The sequence below is a fragment of the Leptopilina boulardi genome, unplaced genomic scaffold (assembly GCF_019393585.1).
Source record: "Leptopilina boulardi isolate dan_hultmark-lab unplaced genomic scaffold, ZJU_Lbou_2.1 LbouV2_310, whole genome shotgun sequence".
Taxonomy (NCBI): Eukaryota; Metazoa; Arthropoda; class Insecta; order Hymenoptera; family Figitidae; genus Leptopilina; species Leptopilina boulardi.
The window spans coordinates 841,614-858,334 of NW_026137875.1; the positions used below are offsets into that span (position 1 = coordinate 841,614).

The following is a 16,721-nucleotide window of genomic DNA, read 5'->3' on the forward strand; positions in this document are numbered from 1 at the left end:
AATGTAAATTCGGAATAATACAGAATAATGAATGCAATAATTTGCCTATTTTATATATTTATATTTATATATATCTATATATAGGTAGAAACCTTTTTTTTCACCCTCACGAATAATGAACATTGCAGCAATATGAAATCTTGACGCTTACTTATCATTTTTATTCTACAAAACAGTAAGTCAAAATGTTCAATTTACACTGTACACAATTTTTTTTCTGGTACTGCATAAACAAAAATGTTTTAAAAAAAAATTTATATATTTATATATAATATGTATATTGGTAAAAAGAGAAACGTGTTAATTACATTAGAATTCCTATTCAAATGTGTTTCAACAATTGAGTTACATGATTTCGTCATGCGATGATAAAAATTAAATACATACAAATTATTAATTTTCTTTAAGCAATTTCATTGTTCAATTTTTTTTTAATAAATATATATCATTGACGATTCACAATTTCACCAGAAAAATTTGATAATATATAATACAAAATAAATGGAATAGTCAAAATTGAAATTCAAAGGTAATAAAATAAAAAAAAAAAATTCATTTCGTTTGAAAGTCTATTGTTGCTCTTTTCTTTGATTTTGATCTTGAATTACTACGAGATCGTCGGCGTTTTGATGTTTTACTTTTTTTATGTGACTTGTGCTTTGTTTTCGATGATTTTGATCTAGAACTATTTTTTGAATCGGAGGAATGTTTCGAACTTGATGGCGCATCATTTAATGAACTCATTGAATTACCTTCAATTGAATGATGATGATGATGATGATGATGATGATAATATTTTGTGGAGGAAGATTTATCCGATTTATGATTGCGTTTATCTTTATGCTTTGATTTTTTTTTACTTGTCCTTGTATTGTCAGAACAAACACTACATTGACAACGCGATCTATAATAATGATGATGTTTTAAATCATCAACACTACAATCGCTACTTGTACCTTCTTCTTCTTCTTCTTCTTCTTCTTCCTCTTCATCATTTTGTTCTTGTTTTTCTTTAAATTCAATTGTTGCACTATTTGTTGCCATTGTTTCATTTAAATTGTCAATTTTTTCTTGTAAATTATTTTCCTTCTCATTACTCACATATGAATTGTATGAAGATATTGATAAATTAATGGGTTTTTCTGATTCTGATAATGTATCACTGTCACGTTGATCAATACGTACTGAGATTGATGGATATCTCATATCGTTATGTATTAATAATTCATTTTGATATTTTTTTTCATCATTATCACTTTCACTTGTTGCATAAAATGGTGTATCACTATTTGTAACGGAAGTATCTCTTTTTTTGGATTTACTCTTTGTTTTCTTTAATTTCTCCGATGTTGTGCCCGATGATACGGAAACACGTCTACTGTGTTTAGTTTCTTTTTTGGTAGTTCGTTTTGTATGTTTTGTTTCGCTTTCACTTGAACTTGAAAATGTATTCAATGGCAATTGTCGTTTTGTTTTGACATTTTTTCTTGCTGTCGATAATTTTCGTCGTTTCACTGTTTTTTTTGTATTTGCTTTATGTTTTCGTCTTGGATTATAATCACTATCAGAGTCTGATATTTCACTATAAGTTGGCGTCGATAGAATTTCCATCATTTGAACTGGTAATGCGCTATCTGCTTTTCGAACTTTACGAACCTCTTGCGAGGTACTTGGTTGATTTTCATCAATTACTATCGGTGGCGGAAGAGTGCTGAAAAAAGAACAAATTTATTTTCTTAATTAAAACATGTACGCATTTTATTTATGAATAATACAGGCCTTGGATCGACTTTAACGCACAAAAAAAGTCGTTTTAGTCAATTTATATTAAAAAAAAAAAAGTAGAAAAAGTCGATTTTTTTTTATTTTAACAAAATTTTGAAGTCTGATTTAAGCAATTTATTCGAATTTAAAATTTTGTCATATAGTTTTTAGTTTTTATGCTCAAAAAAATTTCAGGCGATACTTAATATTAATCAAGTTTTACAGATTTTTAAATAAAAAATTTTTTTAAATAATAATAATTTTGAAAGATTTAAATTTGAAATTTTTAGAAATAGGGTAAATGCACTAATTGCGGCGCGATTCGAGTCAAAACACCTTTGAAATAGAAAATTCGACATTTCTATTTTATAAAGTCAATTGAAGACTTATTAAACTAAAAGCTTATGTTATTTAGATATTAAAAATAAAAATTTAATTTTAAAAAAATCGATTATTTAAACAAAAATGAGAAATTAAAACTAATACTGTAATTTTCTAATGCGGCGCATTTGTATCAGTTTCGGTGTATCAATTTCGGTGACCAAAATTACGTGTATTTTGAAGATACTTTGCCCGCCGAAATTGGAGCCAATGGAAATCTTAAAAATGTTTCAATTACGGCGCGGAAAAAAATTTGATCTCAAATAATTAAATTAATAATTGTTTAAATGTGCATCTTTATAAGTATTTGTATCAAAAAAAGATTGAAATAATTTTTTTTAATCATTTGGCAACAGTTATATTAAATATAATAGTAATAATAGTTATTTTTTATGAACGCGCCGTAATTGGTGCACTCGCCGTAATTAGTACACTTACCCTAATTGAATTTCAAAAGATTTTGTTAATTTTCAGACAATAATTAAATTTTACAGAATTAAAAATAATTTATCAAATAATTTTAGATAACATTTTTTAAAAATAATTGAATTTTCAAAAATTTACAATTTTAATTTTTGAAATTAATTGAACTTTAACTGATTTTTAATTAAAATTTTCTTGATAATTTCTGTTACTAAAAAATTTATTAGAAATTATAGACAAAAATACAATAATTTGAAAACTTTTTAAGTAAAAAATGGTTTCAGATAGTTAAATTTTCGTAGAATATTATAAAAATCATTAAAAATAATTGAATTTCAGGAGAGTTATTAAATTATTAAATATCGAAAAATTTTCAAGGGATTTTGAATTAAAAGCTTTTGGTAATTTTATTTGCTAATTTATTTTAAATTATAAACAATTATAAAATTTTAATTGAAAAATAGTTTAAGATAATTGAATTTGTGAAGAATTTCAATAAAATTATTAAAAATACGGAAATTATTATAGTTAATAATTAATTTAGTGAATAATTTTAATTAAAAATAAATAATTGAAATAAAGAAGATCTTCATTGTATACTAAAAAAACGTATTTTGTTAAAATTTTTTTTTAAAAATGTAAAAAAAAGTCGTAAAATTTGGGTCAGTTTGCAAAATTAAATAAAGAGAAATTCAAAAAAATGAGAATATAAGAGAAAAAATGGTTAAAAAATTAAATTAAATTAATTAAAATTTTCAAAAATAAAAAGTCAGTGAAATTGAAGAAAAAAGAAAGAATTTTAGGAACTCCAACAAAATTAGAAATTCTTAAAATAAAAGGAAATTTTGTGGGAATAATCAAGAATTTTTAAAATTCTCAAAGCAAAAAGGGAATTTAGGGACAAATTGTTCATTTTTTGATCAGTTTTGTAAAAATAAATAAATATAAAATATTTTATGAATTCCAAAGAAATATGAGAATTTGATAGAAACTCTTATAGAAAAGAAGAAATTGAAAGAAAAAATGATAAATTTAGGGAATTAAAAAAAAAACGAAAAATGGTAAAAGATCGGAAATGTTGTTCCTTTTTGTAAAAGTAAATAATAAAAAAATAAATTCATAAGAATTGAAACTTATATTTGATTTTAAAAAAATTTGTACATACTCGTTGAGCTCGATGGTTTGCGAAGCTGGTTCCTCAGTTTCAGAGTTTGACAAATCGATTATTTCTGGCGTTCTTTCATGACGCGGTTTCACATATCCAATTACTTCACATTCATCGTCAGAACTAGACGACGATGATGATACTAATACAATGTCAGGTACTGTGATGGGAGGAGCGTAATTATGAAAAGGACGTGGCAATGTACTAGGACCTGGAAAAAAAAACAAAATTAATTAATTTAAAATAAAATTTTAGGTCTTATATTCACTTTAAAGTGCAAAAAAAGTTCTTTTGGTAGATTTACATTAGAAGAAAAGTAGAAAAAGTCATTTTTTTTCTTTCTATTAATCATTGTCATTAGATATTAAAAATAAATTTTAATAACTTTTTAAAATGAGTAATTGCATAGAAATTTATCAAAAAATTTTATTTAGATAATGTTTCAAAATTGAACAACTGTGACAAATTTTAAAAAATTTCTAAAATGTTAGATTTGCAAAAAAAATATGAGATATTATTTTTTAATTTTTCAAATTTGATTTATGCAAATTATTTATGAATTCAGAATTTTGCCAAAGTTTGAAGTTAAAATGTTTAATAAATAATTTTAAGTCACTTATTAAAAATAAAATACTTTATGGGAAATAGGAGAAATTTTATCTAAAAATGTTTTAAATTTATTGAATTTTTGAAAGAAGTTGATAAAAATTATTTGAATTGAAACAATTGATTAAAATTATTGAAAATTATTAATTTGGAACAAGAATTCTAGATAATTTTAAAAATAATTGAATTTTGGAAGAGTTATATATATTTCAGTTTTTTTTTTAGAAATAATTGAATTTCAAGAGTTTTTAAATTGAAATTTTTGTAAAATTGAATTCATGAATATTTTTTTTACAAACTACAAAACAATAATTAAATTTTTAAAAAAATTATAATTAAATAAATAAAAAATATTTTAAATAATTGAATTTTAGAAGAACATAGTTAAAATGATTAAAAATAATTGATTTGGCGAAGAATTTTAAATAGAATTAAAAAAAATTAATGAATTTCAAATCAATCTAGAATTTTAGAATTAATCAAATTGCAAGAGATTTTGAATTAAAAATTTTGTAAACTCGAATTGAAAAATTTTTTAAAAGAATTTTAGGCAATAATTGAATTTTAGAGAATTTTTAATCGAAAAATCTTTTAAAATATTAAATTTTCGAAAAAAAAAAATTAAAAGAATAAATAAATGAAAAGTGTCAACTCACCAGGCATATCAATAATGGAATTTGATATTAATGTTGAAAATCTCAAATTGAGCCCACGACGATCGACAGTGTCATCAACGACACGAACATCTGAATCGTCAGAAGTTGTACTACTGCTACTTGAACCTGGTGACAAAATTCTTGCTCCATAATCACCTGTATAATCAGTTCGACTAGGAAGATATATTACTGATTGATCATATCCAACCATATCAAAACTGGTGCGTGCAAAATTTGCCAATTCATGAGTAAAATGCTCCGTATGAATTCCAAAATAAGGACGAATAAGATTTCGAAATTCAATACTTCTTATATAGTACCTTGTTAGAGCGTCAGTGATTATTCTTAATACATATGCAACATGAGGTGAATTATTATTAAGAAGAACTTGCAATTCTCGATTTAACCATGGAATAAGGCGATTTATTTCTGCAGGATGTCGTCTGGAAAAAAATATTTCAATTTTGTTACCAGAGTTGCCACAAGAAAAAATTTTTTGCAATTTCCCTAAGATTTTTCTGATATTACAAAAATTATCCCTAATAACAATTTTTTTTTTTTTTTTAATTTAATGAATAACAACAGAAATCAAATAATTTGAAATTAGAAAAATGTTTTTTCCTACTATATTTCATTATTTTCACTTTTAAAAAGGAAAAATTATTTCACGAAATAAACTGAGAAAAAGGTGATAAAAAAACTGATACATGGAGAAAAATAGAAAATAAAAATAAAGTAACTTTTAGCACTTTCAAAATAAATCCTAAACTGTTTGAAATTTATGCGCATTTTTGTCAACTTTTGCTTCGGAAATAGTAAAAAATTTCAGGAGTCATTTTTTCTATTTCTGAAGTAAAATTTGCGGACAGTTTTGATTAATTAAAATTCTTCATTAATGGATTTTGAAGAATTAATAATATGCTTAAAATTTGTGTCAATTGAATTTTTGATAAAATAAAATTTGAAATTCAATAAAAATTTGGACAAATTGTAATTTACATAATTTAAAACTTAAATCAATCAATTGAAATTTAGCTTAAATAAATTGAAAATCGGATAATTTGAAAATTAAATAATATAAAATTTGTATAATAATTGAAACTTAAATCGATAATTAATGGAAATTTCGTTAATTTCAAATTTCAATCGAATGAATTTGCGATTGATTAAAATTTTAATTTTAATAAATTTGTTTTATCCAATAAAAATTAGAATTTATTAAAAATTGAATCACTTTAAATTTAAATTGAATTGAAATTTGGATGTATTAATTTTTGAATCAAATAAAATTCAATTAAATTAAAAATGGGATTAATTAAAATTTGAATTAAAAAAGTAAATAAATAAATAAATTTTAGAAATTTAAAAAGAGAAGCATTTATTAAGTTGAAAAATTTTAAACTAATAAAAAAACACAAAACTTTTAGAAAATTCACCAAATAAAAGGAGAATTTGCCAAAAGAAATTAAAAATTATAAGTCAATTATAAAAATTATTAATTATTGAAGCATTAATTATTTAAAATTTGGATAAATTGAAAATTTAATAAATCAAAATTTGAATAATTTCAAGTTTTTACCAATAAAACTTAAAAATTTTACTTAATTGAATTTTTTTAAATAAAATTAAACTTAAATCGATAACAATTTAGATGAATTGAAATTCAAATAAAATTTTTTAATGAATTAAAATTTGGAAAAATTTAGCTAAATTAAAATTTCGTTAATTTTAAGTTCCAATCAATTATTGAATTTGGCATATAAATAAAATTTTATTTAAAAAAAATTAAATTAAAATTTGAATTGAATAAAATTAAAATTAAATTGAAATTTAGATGACTTAAAATTTGAAATAATTCAAATTGAAATAAATTTAATTTAGATTATGTACAATTTTAATCAATAAATGCTTCAATTAATATTTAAATTTAGATTTTTTGAAATTTATCCCAAATAATTTTTAAATTAATGTAAATTTTTTTTTTTCTAAATTCAAGCTTGGGTCAATTGTGAATCATTTATAGAAAAAATGAAAAAATCTATCTTCTCTCAATTAATAAAAAGTCCCAAGGAATATTAAAAAAATAAATTCCTTTTTAAACTAATAAATTATTTTTCAACATTCCTCAGCTTAAATCAATGTTGTAAATTTAATTAGTTTTTAAATATTACATTCGCAAATTAATCGAAATAATGTGAAAGGTAAAAGAGGTAAGAAATTATCAAAATTTGTGAAATAGATGAGAAAAAAAAAATTGTTCCCTAACTCTTACGTAAAATAGTTGAAAAAGAAAGAAAATTTGTAATTAAAAAAAAAAAAAAAACAGAAAAATATTAATAAATACCTGTATAATTCGGCACTACATTCTCGAAATCTACCAAAAACATCAGGCAATGGACTTGCCCAAACACCAAGTCTATACACATTTCGTCGAAAATCAGAAGGATTAATTTGCCTTCGTCTCAATTCATCACGTGTCAATTGCGGTGCAATACTAGGAAGTTGTTCTCTTCTTGCAACTTCATGTGGATTTAATATCATACTGACACGACGGCTTGGATTGCCCAATGTTGATCTTTTTGAAAAAAGAAATAAATAAAGTAAAAAATTTCAATTTTCTTTTACAATTATTTTTTTCTAAAAAAAAGAAAAAATTCCATACCTATACATAAAACGACGAATTCCAATGTCCCAATTTGCAGTGGCATAACTACCAACACTAACTGGTCCGACATTATTAACAAAATCAAAATTAACATCCAATGTTGCTGTTGCAACTTGCGATGCCAATTCTCTTGGTACATGATATTGATCATAATCTTCCTCAGATCTAACATTATGAATAATTGATTTAAATGTTTGTTTACAAAGTGGACATTCTGTTTTAATTTTTGACCATTGAAGTAAACATGTAAAACAAAATTGATGTAAACAACTGTCAGTGAATGATGTATTGACGAGTTTTCCAAGACAAATACTACAATTTGGAGGTGGTGATGCAGCACCATCACTTCTTTCACTTGTATCAGATGTTTCTACTGTTCCCTCTGCTTTAATAGGCTCTTCAGCAACAGCTGTTGCTGACGCCTTCCTTTCTGTTTGTTCTTCCATTTTATTTTTCAGTAAAAATAGTACATTCTGTAAGAAGCATTTTTGTTTTGTTTTGTTTTTTTTTTTGTATTCGTTACATAATATTGTTCAAAAATTATTATAGAAAACAAAGTAGAAAATTTCATTTCAAAAATTAACAAAATTATTTTACATTTTAAAATACATTTAAAATTAGTTTCTTCTTTATAAGGTTAATAATAATAATTCAAAATAATCTCATTATTTTAATATTTACATTATTGATCCCCTCCCCTCTATGATAATTAAACGAATTCAAATTTTTTATATATATATAAAACTAAAGAAACCGAAAATAGTTTTTGTTTTATCTTTAATTATAAATTAATGATGATGCCTTTTAAGGAAACTCTATAACCAACAAATTCATTCTATTGATAAAAAAAAAAAAAATGATACGAAAGTAAATTTCGATTATTTTTTTCTAGTTCAGAGTAAAAAAAATAAATAAAAACCAATCAATAGTGACGTTGAATTTAGAAGCAGATAAAATATCACATGCATCAGTGCCTTTCAATTATATATCAAACAACGAGATTTACACAGATAGTGATGTAGTTTCGTTCGAAATGGCGAATAATGTGAATTCTCAATAACTTTCTTACTCACAATTTTTTATCATTTAGCAAAATTAAGAAATGAAATTTAATCAATAATATAATGTAGAAATTATTATTTTTGAAAAAAAAATAATCATTATGAAGCTTGTATAAAGTATTCACAATAGATGTTTTCTACTGTCAACGAAAAGGGATCCATTATATACATATACATATATATAGGTATATATGTATATATATAGGACACAGATTGAAGCCGAAGTCATGAATTGTTAAAATCATACCAAATAGTTGGAGTTTATTATTTTCACGCAAAAAGGGCACTTTTTATGTTGAAATACGTAAAAACCACTTCAACTGGTTTCCATTATAAAACAAGTTTCTTAAAAGCGGTATATAGCTGACACACACGAGATTCAACATGCACAAACTGCATGAACCAACCAACCAAAGACAAACTTTATGTGTGAAACAAACGCACATTGACGCACATAGATTGAAAAATCGTCGTCGTCGTCGTCGTCGTATATACAAGAGACGTTTCATGGATTTCGTGAAGAAGAGTTTTCTATCACAATTCCTTACCGTGAGATGACAGGACGATAATATTCCACTTTTTATTTGAAAGATTTTTAAAAAAAAATTGTAATGAAAAAATATGTAAATTTAATAATTTAGTATATTAATCAATAATGGAATCAGAAAAATAAAAAACTTGTTCAAATAGTTAGACAATTAATAATAAAGTGAAAAAAACCTAACCTTCAAATACACACATTTACTTAAATATACATGCAATATTTACCGTCTATATATATATATGTTTTCAATTGGGAAATAATTTGTTTCTGTTTATAAACAAAAAAAATAGTGACTAAATTTTTTTACTATTAGGCAAAAATTCTTTATTATAAAATAGTTATTTTCTTAATACTTTCAAGAGAATTAAAGATCAATGACCTAGTATTAACATTACAGATATACACTAGTATCATGCATCAATTATATATATTGAAATGTTGTATTGTTTACACGTTTTACACAATATACAATACAATCTCCACCTACAAGTTTACTTGCATTTCAGAATTGACAAACAATGCCATCTGACAATCAAAATTGTAACTTGAAATTTGTAATCTTTCCAATAATTTATTTCTGAAAAAAGTCAAATTTTCATTATATTTAGTTTTTCTATTTTCAATCTCTCAAAGTGAATGGAAAATATTTAATTCTTTTATATTTATAAAAAAAAGGAAAAAATATATTTTTCTTGTCAATTAAATTTAAATTCCCGCCAAAATGAAAATTATTGGCAACACTGTTATTAAATAGCCAACATAACGTCATAACAATAATCTGACAGTGCGACAAATGTCAATAAAAAAAAAGAATAAGGAAAAAATAAAAGAATGTTAATAAAAAATGTGAAATTTGAGGTTCTAGTTTGAAATATATAACAAATAAATACATTTGTAAAGGAATAGGAAAATTAAAGAGTTTGAAACAAGTGGATATAATATATTAAACAGTAAGTTTATGAAAATAAAGTATTTTATTTACTAACCTCCCTTTTTATTTGTTTATTTTACGAAGTAGTAATAATAATAATATTTGATATTTTGTCGAGTAATAATCGAACAGCTTAAAATCTAATTTAATTTATAAAAATCCAGTAAAAAGTCTTATAAATTAAATTTATTTCAATTTTTATTAAAATATGGGCATATCTATAGAACGTTTAACATTTGAGTTGTAATTGTTTAAAAATTCTATTTGCAAACATTTCATTATAGTATTGCATTTTTCACCAAAATAGATTTTATCATTATTATTTTTATTATCGTACAACCTTTTTTTTTTTTTTTTTTGATTGTCCATTATTTTAAAATATCATTTTTCTTTAAATTTTTAGGTTATAAAATTGCAATCTATTTGTTATTGTTTAGAAATATCAACTAATTTTTCGACATTATTGATAATTAAAAATTATGTCATAATATGAAAAAATAGGCAACAATTTTATTTGTTATTACATTATTTTAAAAGAATTCAAAATTATGAAAAAATTTGAATTTCTCACATAATTTCTATTAGTTTTTATCGTAAATTTTTTTTTTACTTTTTTTTCATGATTCTAAACAATAAATATTAAGATATTTCAATAATTTATTTGAAAAAAATAAAATGCCTAAAACAAAAATTCTAATTTGTATAAATAACGTAAATTTTAATTGGTTTCAAAATTTTTAATTGCAAAAAAATTGTTTAAAAATATTTTGATTATTTTGTGATAAACAATATAAAGAAAATAAATGTAAAACTTTTGATTAATTGGGAAAATATTTATTTTGACTAATTCTAATTTTATTAAGTTAAAGAACAAGTTTTTTTTTTTATTTAAATAGAATTTCTTTATATTAAAGAAATAATAATTTTTTTTAAATACAAATTGCAGTCAAAGTAAAGAAGTTTCTTAAAGTAACAAAATTTTTTCTGATGATTTTCGTGTTTGAAAAAAATTTTTTTTATATTTTTATATGAAAAAGGTGCAAATTCCTATTATTTAATGATTATTATTATTTTTTTTTTTTTTTGAAAAAATATTTTATATTTAGAAACGAATTGAATAAACTCTATGAAATATATATTTCATCGTAAATTTGTATAATTAATGGCGATTTTTTTATTCTTTAAGGATTTAAAATTTCTTTTGCTTTAACTTTTCAAATTTATTACAAAATAATAAGAAAAAAAAATTAACGTGAAAACAAATCAATCCAAGAATAGGTAACGTTTAAATTAAATAATTAGAAACGAATTAAATGATTTATAATTATTGAAATGAATTATTTTATATTAAAAAAAAATAATTTTTAAACTTATTTATCTATGATTTAAACTGTAATGATTATCATTAGTTGATATATAAAATTTCTAATGTCTTAATAAATAATTTTAGAAAATGGGTGAACGCAAAGGACAGAATTTATATTATCCACCAGACTACGATCCTAAGGTCGGTGGTTTGAATAAATTTCTCGGCACTCATGCCCTACGTGAAAGAGCACGTAAACTACATGAGGGCATCTTGATAATTCGATTTGAGATGCCCTTTAATATTTGGTGTGATGGCTGTGGTAATCATATTGGAATGGGTGTACGTTATAATGCAGAAAAGACAAAAATTGGCATGTACTATTCAACGCCTTTATATCAATTTCGAATGAAATGCCATCTTTGTGACAATCATTTTGAAATTAAAACTGATCCAGCGGTAATTATTAAAGTATTCTTAAAAAAAAAATTACTATAATTTTATAGAAAAAATAAGAAATTTTTTTAATTTTCTAGAATTTGGACTACATAATAGTTAGTGGTGCTCGACGTCAAGAAAATCGTTGGGATCCAACAGAAAATGAACAAGTTGTACCCGAAACAAAGGAAACATCACGAAGACTTTATGATGATCCTATGTTTAAATTAGAACACGGTGTACAAGACAAAGGTGTTTCAAAATCACGTGAAAAAGCATTGAACAGCGTTATTGCCTTAAATGAAAGTCTTTGGAAAGATGATTACAGTTCTAATAGTGCATTGAGAGCAAAATTTAGGGTAAGAAATACATTTAATTAAAATCTTCAGTGGAAGGACAAATGAAATTTTCATTGTTATTAAATAAAATTTTTTTTTGCTGACACAATTTAGAATCTAAAAATGTTTTACGTTATCAAAATTTAAAAAAATATTTTTTACCATTTTAGAAATTTTATTTTTTGAAAAAAATGGATTATTTTTTTTAAATCCTAAAAGAATGAAAATTTTACTTCCTCCTTAAACAAACGTTTAAAAATTAAAAAATTATTTAATTATGTAAATTAAAAAATGTAATTTTTAAAATACTTGAAATGTTTATCAATTTCATTTCAGGCGGAGAAAAAGGAAATTGAAAAAAAGAAATCTTTGGATAAAAGTCTCTTAAATAAAATGGGTATAAATATTAATTTAGTGGCTGAACACGAAGATGATGTAAAATTGGCACAATTATTAATGCAAACTAAAAAAGGTAAAAAAAAATTGTATTATTCTATTCCCTTATTATTATTATTATTTATAATATTATTAAAAATAATCAAAATAAATGTTAAATCAAACTAAAAAAAATTAAACTTGTCTTTCTTGCGTTTTCAGTGGAAAGAAATAAAAAAGGTTTGCAGCTAAAGAGACTGGTTTCAATTGCAAAATCAAAAAGAAAAATACAAGAACAGAAAAAAATTGACGTTGATAGAAAAAAAGTAAATGAAAATTTACCATCTTTACCAATTGCATCAACATCATCAGGAAATGGTAATAGTGCCTTGTCATTAGTCAATTATGACAGTACCAGCTCGGACAGTGATCTTTAAAAATTTTTTATTTAAAAAAAAAATCCAAATGTTCCTTTTAAGAGATTTGTAAATATAGAATTATTTAAAATATAATTTTGTTAAATATTAATTTGTTGTTTGAATTATTACACACTATTTAGACCTCGGATCGACTTTAAGGCAGAAAAAAAGTCGTTTTACTCAATTTACATTTCAAAAAAGTGTCGATTTTTTTATTTTAACAAAATTTAATTAGATAATAAATATTTTACTTTAAATAATTAATGTTGTTAGATATTAAATTCGTTTTATTAATTTTGTAATGAGAATAATTGTACAAGAATATTATCAAGAAAATTTATTTCGAACTAATTGTAAAACAAATTTTCAAAATTTTATTTATGTAGGACAAATTTCTAGAAAAAAAAATTCTTAAAGTTCCATTTTTATAATTTTTTAAAAATTTAATTGAAATTTAATTTAATTTCATTAAAAATTTTGTTATAGGATTTTAGTTTTGATGTTCAAAAAAAAAATTTTTTGGCAATAATTAAGTTTTACAGATTTTTAAATAATTGAATTGCAAAAGATTTTAAATTTGAAATAAATTTTCTGCAAATTTCAACAACTGCATTTTTTTTTTTTAAATTAATTTTAGAGTTTTTATTTGAAACTTTTTTAAATAATTGACTTTTTAAAGAAATATTAAAATTATTAAACATAATTGAATGTTGGAAAAGTTATAGTTGAAATTTTTCGAAATAATTGAATTTCAATAGATTTTGTTAAATTTTAGATAATAATTAAATTTTAAAGAATTGAAAATAATTTAGCAAATAATTTTAGACAATATTTTTTAAAAGTAATTGAATTTTCAAAGATTAACAATTCAATTTTTTGAAAATAATTGAATTTCAAGTAATTTTGAATTAAAATTATTTGATAATTTCTGTTACTGAAAAATTTATTAGAAATTGCAGACAAAAATAGAATTTAAAAATATTTTAAGTAAAAAATGGTTTAAGATAATTGAACTTTCGATGAATATTATAAAAATCATGAAAAATAATTGAATTTCCGAAGAGTTATAATTGAAATTATTAAATTTCCAAAAATTTAAAATGGAAAATTTTAGAAGCTTTTAAATTGAAATTTTAAAAGATTGTGTTAAAAATAAACTTTTGAAAAATGTTATGTAAGTAAAAATAAATTTGATTTAAATAAAAAAAATCGAATTTTTTTTTTAAATCATGATTTTTATTATCCCTGCTATGAAATAATTATTGATTTTATATAAAATTAATCATATACACAGAATATTGAAATAAATAAAAAGGAAAAATTTCAAATTTATTCACATATATACTTTATTTTTAAGTATTTTTCAAAAATGAACTGAGATTCTAGTAAAAATTTTGTTATATTTTTACATAATTTAAAAATTTATTTACATATTATATAGTTAATTATTTAATTAATTCAATTAGGATAAAAATATAGAATTTCAAAATTTAAAAAAAACAAGCTTATTTCTAATATTGTGAACTTCATTTATAAAGTTTACAATTTTTTTTTTTCAATGTCAATGAGAAATTAAATAATTTCACATTATATTTTTAAGTCTTACATTTTTTTTTCGGCTCTCGTTTCTAAGATGAAATCTCTATGAGTTGACTTTCTGGAGATAGTGTAGAAGATGAGGTCAATCTTTTTTTAACGACGTTAATTTTTTTGTTTGAAAGACAAATTATATAGCAATGATCGCTATATGTGATGCTTATTTTTTCAAAATCCTCAGCAAAAAAAGCCTTAGAATTGTCTTTGCTTATTAATGTCACTAAACCAATAATAACATTTGCTATTCTTTCATCGTTTCCTAATTCTCCACCTGACTGTAATAATACATCAAATTTTTGCTAATTGACAATAATTTATTTAATATTATTTCTATAATAATTATTATATTTTCTTTTGTCTTTATTGTTATTAAATAATGAAAAAAAAAACAAAACATACACTTGACAAAAATAAGTTTTAATCATTATACATACTGCCAAAATTGCACCATCTTCTGTTAAAACTAAGTAGCCAATTTGATCAGGAATTCTTTCCATTGACAGCATCTTTTTACAAACAAAAAAATTAACTTCTTTCTTTCAATTACAGTGTTTATATTTTTTTTTTTTTGAGGTTAGAATTTAGAACGAATGGAACGAATTACTATATATATTATAAACGGATAGATGGCAAATAAGTACTTTTCTCGTGTCAGGAAATAATACAATTTTATTTACATATTTTTTACCTTTATTAGTAAAAAAATGGGAATTGATAAATCACAAAATTAATCTTTATTTTGGAATTGACATGACAAACAAAATATAACTCTTTCTCACTCTCATTCCTTTATCCTTTGTATTTCTTATTGAACGAATCATACTTCTTTTTAGAAAAATGAAGAAATATGATTGGACTAAACAAAAATTAGTTTCACCAATGAGACACGTATATTTAAAATGTACTTTTGACAAAATTATATATTTGTTAAAAAAAATATATAAAATTCTTTATGAAATAATTATAATTAATTTATTGCTTTAAATATAATAATAATAATTTACAGGTTAGATAAAAATATGTTAACAAGTCATTTCATTACAATTCGACCAAAATTATTGCCAAATAATATTAAAATTTATATTTGTATAGAAAATATTTTTATATTTTTAGAATTTAAAATAAAAAGAATTTTGTTAAAATTTTTATTATTTCTTGCAAATTTTGAATTTTAAGTAGGAAAAATACGAAAAATTGTCATATTTTTAGCCTTTATGTAGAAAACAAAGAACATATAGAATTAATTATTACTTAAAAGTATAAAAAAAATATTGATTGACTAAAATTTATATATATATATAAAATTTATATATTATTCATAAAAATTGGATAAAAATTGCGATTTTTGTCTGAGCTAAAAGAAAAAAATATCAAAATATTAAAAAATCAGTGACAAAATAATTTGACTCAATATAATTTTTTTCTGAAATGTTTATACCTATAACTAGATCTTCCAAAATTGATTCAAATTTATTTTTCCAATATTTTTGTTTGCGTTAGAAACCATTTTTGAGGGTATTTTCATCCTTTTAAAAATTTAACTTTTTTAACAATTATTATATTTTTTTCCGACAATTTTTTTTTCTTTTTTTTTTGTTTAATTTGAAAAAATAATAAAACGTATGGATTTTTTAAAATTTCACTTTTTCCAAAAAATAAATATTCAAAAATGGTAACAAAATTTATATTTATCAAATTTTTCCGATTTTCTCCAAAAACGTTATTAACGTTTACTTATAATTCTATTTTCTAATAATTAATTGCTAAAAATCGTATTTTATACGTTCTAATACAATATATTCATGATAAATAATTTTTAAACTCGTTTTTCTTTTTTATTTTAATAATTGTTTTTTACATGGTCTTAAACGATATTTCAAAAAGTACCTGATGAGGATTCATTTGAATTGAAACATGTTGTTTTAAATTATTCTAATTTCAACAAAAATATAAATATTTAAGGCCATGTAAAAAAAATATTAAAATAACAATATTCTTATTATTTATAGTCAGTTTCTAAATATTTAATTTATTTATTTAATAACGATAAAAA

The 16,721-nt window shown here is 21.9% G+C and overlaps 3 protein-coding genes across 4 annotated transcripts; 1 reads left to right on the forward strand and 2 right to left on the reverse strand.

The window, feature by feature from the left end:
- Positions 1-40: 40 nt before the first annotated feature.
- On the reverse strand, positions 41-9,192 carry LOC127283744 (E3 ubiquitin-protein ligase Topors-like). Of its 2 annotated transcripts, none has more exons than XM_051308808.1 (6): positions 9,166-9,192; positions 7,658-8,133; positions 7,340-7,570; positions 4,996-5,438; positions 3,734-3,944; positions 41-1,711 (listed from the first exon to the last, which is right to left on the reverse strand). In XM_051308808.1, the coding sequence occupies exons 1-6, from the start codon at positions 9,175-9,177 to the stop codon at positions 553-555; spliced, it is 2,532 nt and encodes an 843-aa protein (XP_051164765.1). In that variant the 5' UTR covers positions 9,178-9,192; the 3' UTR covers positions 41-552. The 2 variants fall into 2 exon arrangements, with proteins under 2 accessions (XP_051164765.1, XP_051164766.1); XM_051308809.1 differs by lacking the exon at positions 9,166-9,192 and adding an exon at positions 8,969-9,159.
- Positions 9,193-10,024: 832 nt separating this feature from the next.
- On the forward strand, positions 10,025-13,181 carry LOC127283748 (coiled-coil domain-containing protein 130 homolog). Its single transcript, XM_051308818.1, has 5 exons — positions 10,025-10,215; positions 11,647-11,961; positions 12,039-12,299; positions 12,615-12,750; positions 12,876-13,181. Exons 2-5 carry the CDS (start codon positions 11,650-11,652, stop codon positions 13,088-13,090), a joined length of 924 nt encoding a protein of 307 aa, XP_051164775.1. The 5' UTR covers positions 10,025-10,215; positions 11,647-11,649; the 3' UTR covers positions 13,091-13,181.
- Positions 13,182-14,452: 1,271 nt separating this feature from the next.
- LOC127283749 (ragulator complex protein LAMTOR4 homolog) lies at positions 14,453-15,485 on the reverse strand. Its single transcript, XM_051308819.1, has 3 exons — positions 15,357-15,485; positions 15,103-15,174; positions 14,453-14,943 (listed from the first exon to the last, which is right to left on the reverse strand). The coding sequence occupies exons 2-3, from the start codon at positions 15,172-15,174 to the stop codon at positions 14,701-14,703; spliced, it is 315 nt and encodes a 104-aa protein (XP_051164776.1). The 5' UTR covers positions 15,357-15,485; the 3' UTR covers positions 14,453-14,700.
- Between the last annotated feature and the right edge of the window lie 1,236 nt (positions 15,486-16,721).

Coding starts and splice junctions, on each gene's coding strand:
- LOC127283744 (XM_051308808.1), bottom strand. Junction 3,945..4,995: donor TTCCATTATTGATATGCCTG/GTGAGTTGACAC, acceptor TTTTTTTTCCAG/GTCCTAGTACATTGCCACGT. Junction 1,712..3,733: donor CAAACCATCGAGCTCAACGA/GTATGTACAAAT, acceptor TTCTTTTTTCAG/CACTCTTCCGCCACCGATAG.
- LOC127283748 (XM_051308818.1), top strand. CDS start 11,650: ATGGGTGAACGCAAAGGACAGAATTTATATTATCCACCAGACTACGAT. Junction 11,962..12,038: donor AAATTAAAACTGATCCAGCG/GTAATTATTAAA, acceptor TTAATTTTCTAG/AATTTGGACTACATAATAGT. Junction 12,300..12,614: donor CATTGAGAGCAAAATTTAGG/GTAAGAAATACA, acceptor ATTTCATTTCAG/GCGGAGAAAAAGGAAATTGA.
- LOC127283749 (XM_051308819.1), bottom strand. CDS start 15,174: ATGCTGTCAATGGAAAGAATTCCTGATCAAATTGGCTACTTAGTTTTA. Junction 14,944..15,102: donor AAGATGGTGCAATTTTGGCA/GTATGTATAATG, acceptor GTATTATTACAG/TCAGGTGGAGAATTAGGAAA.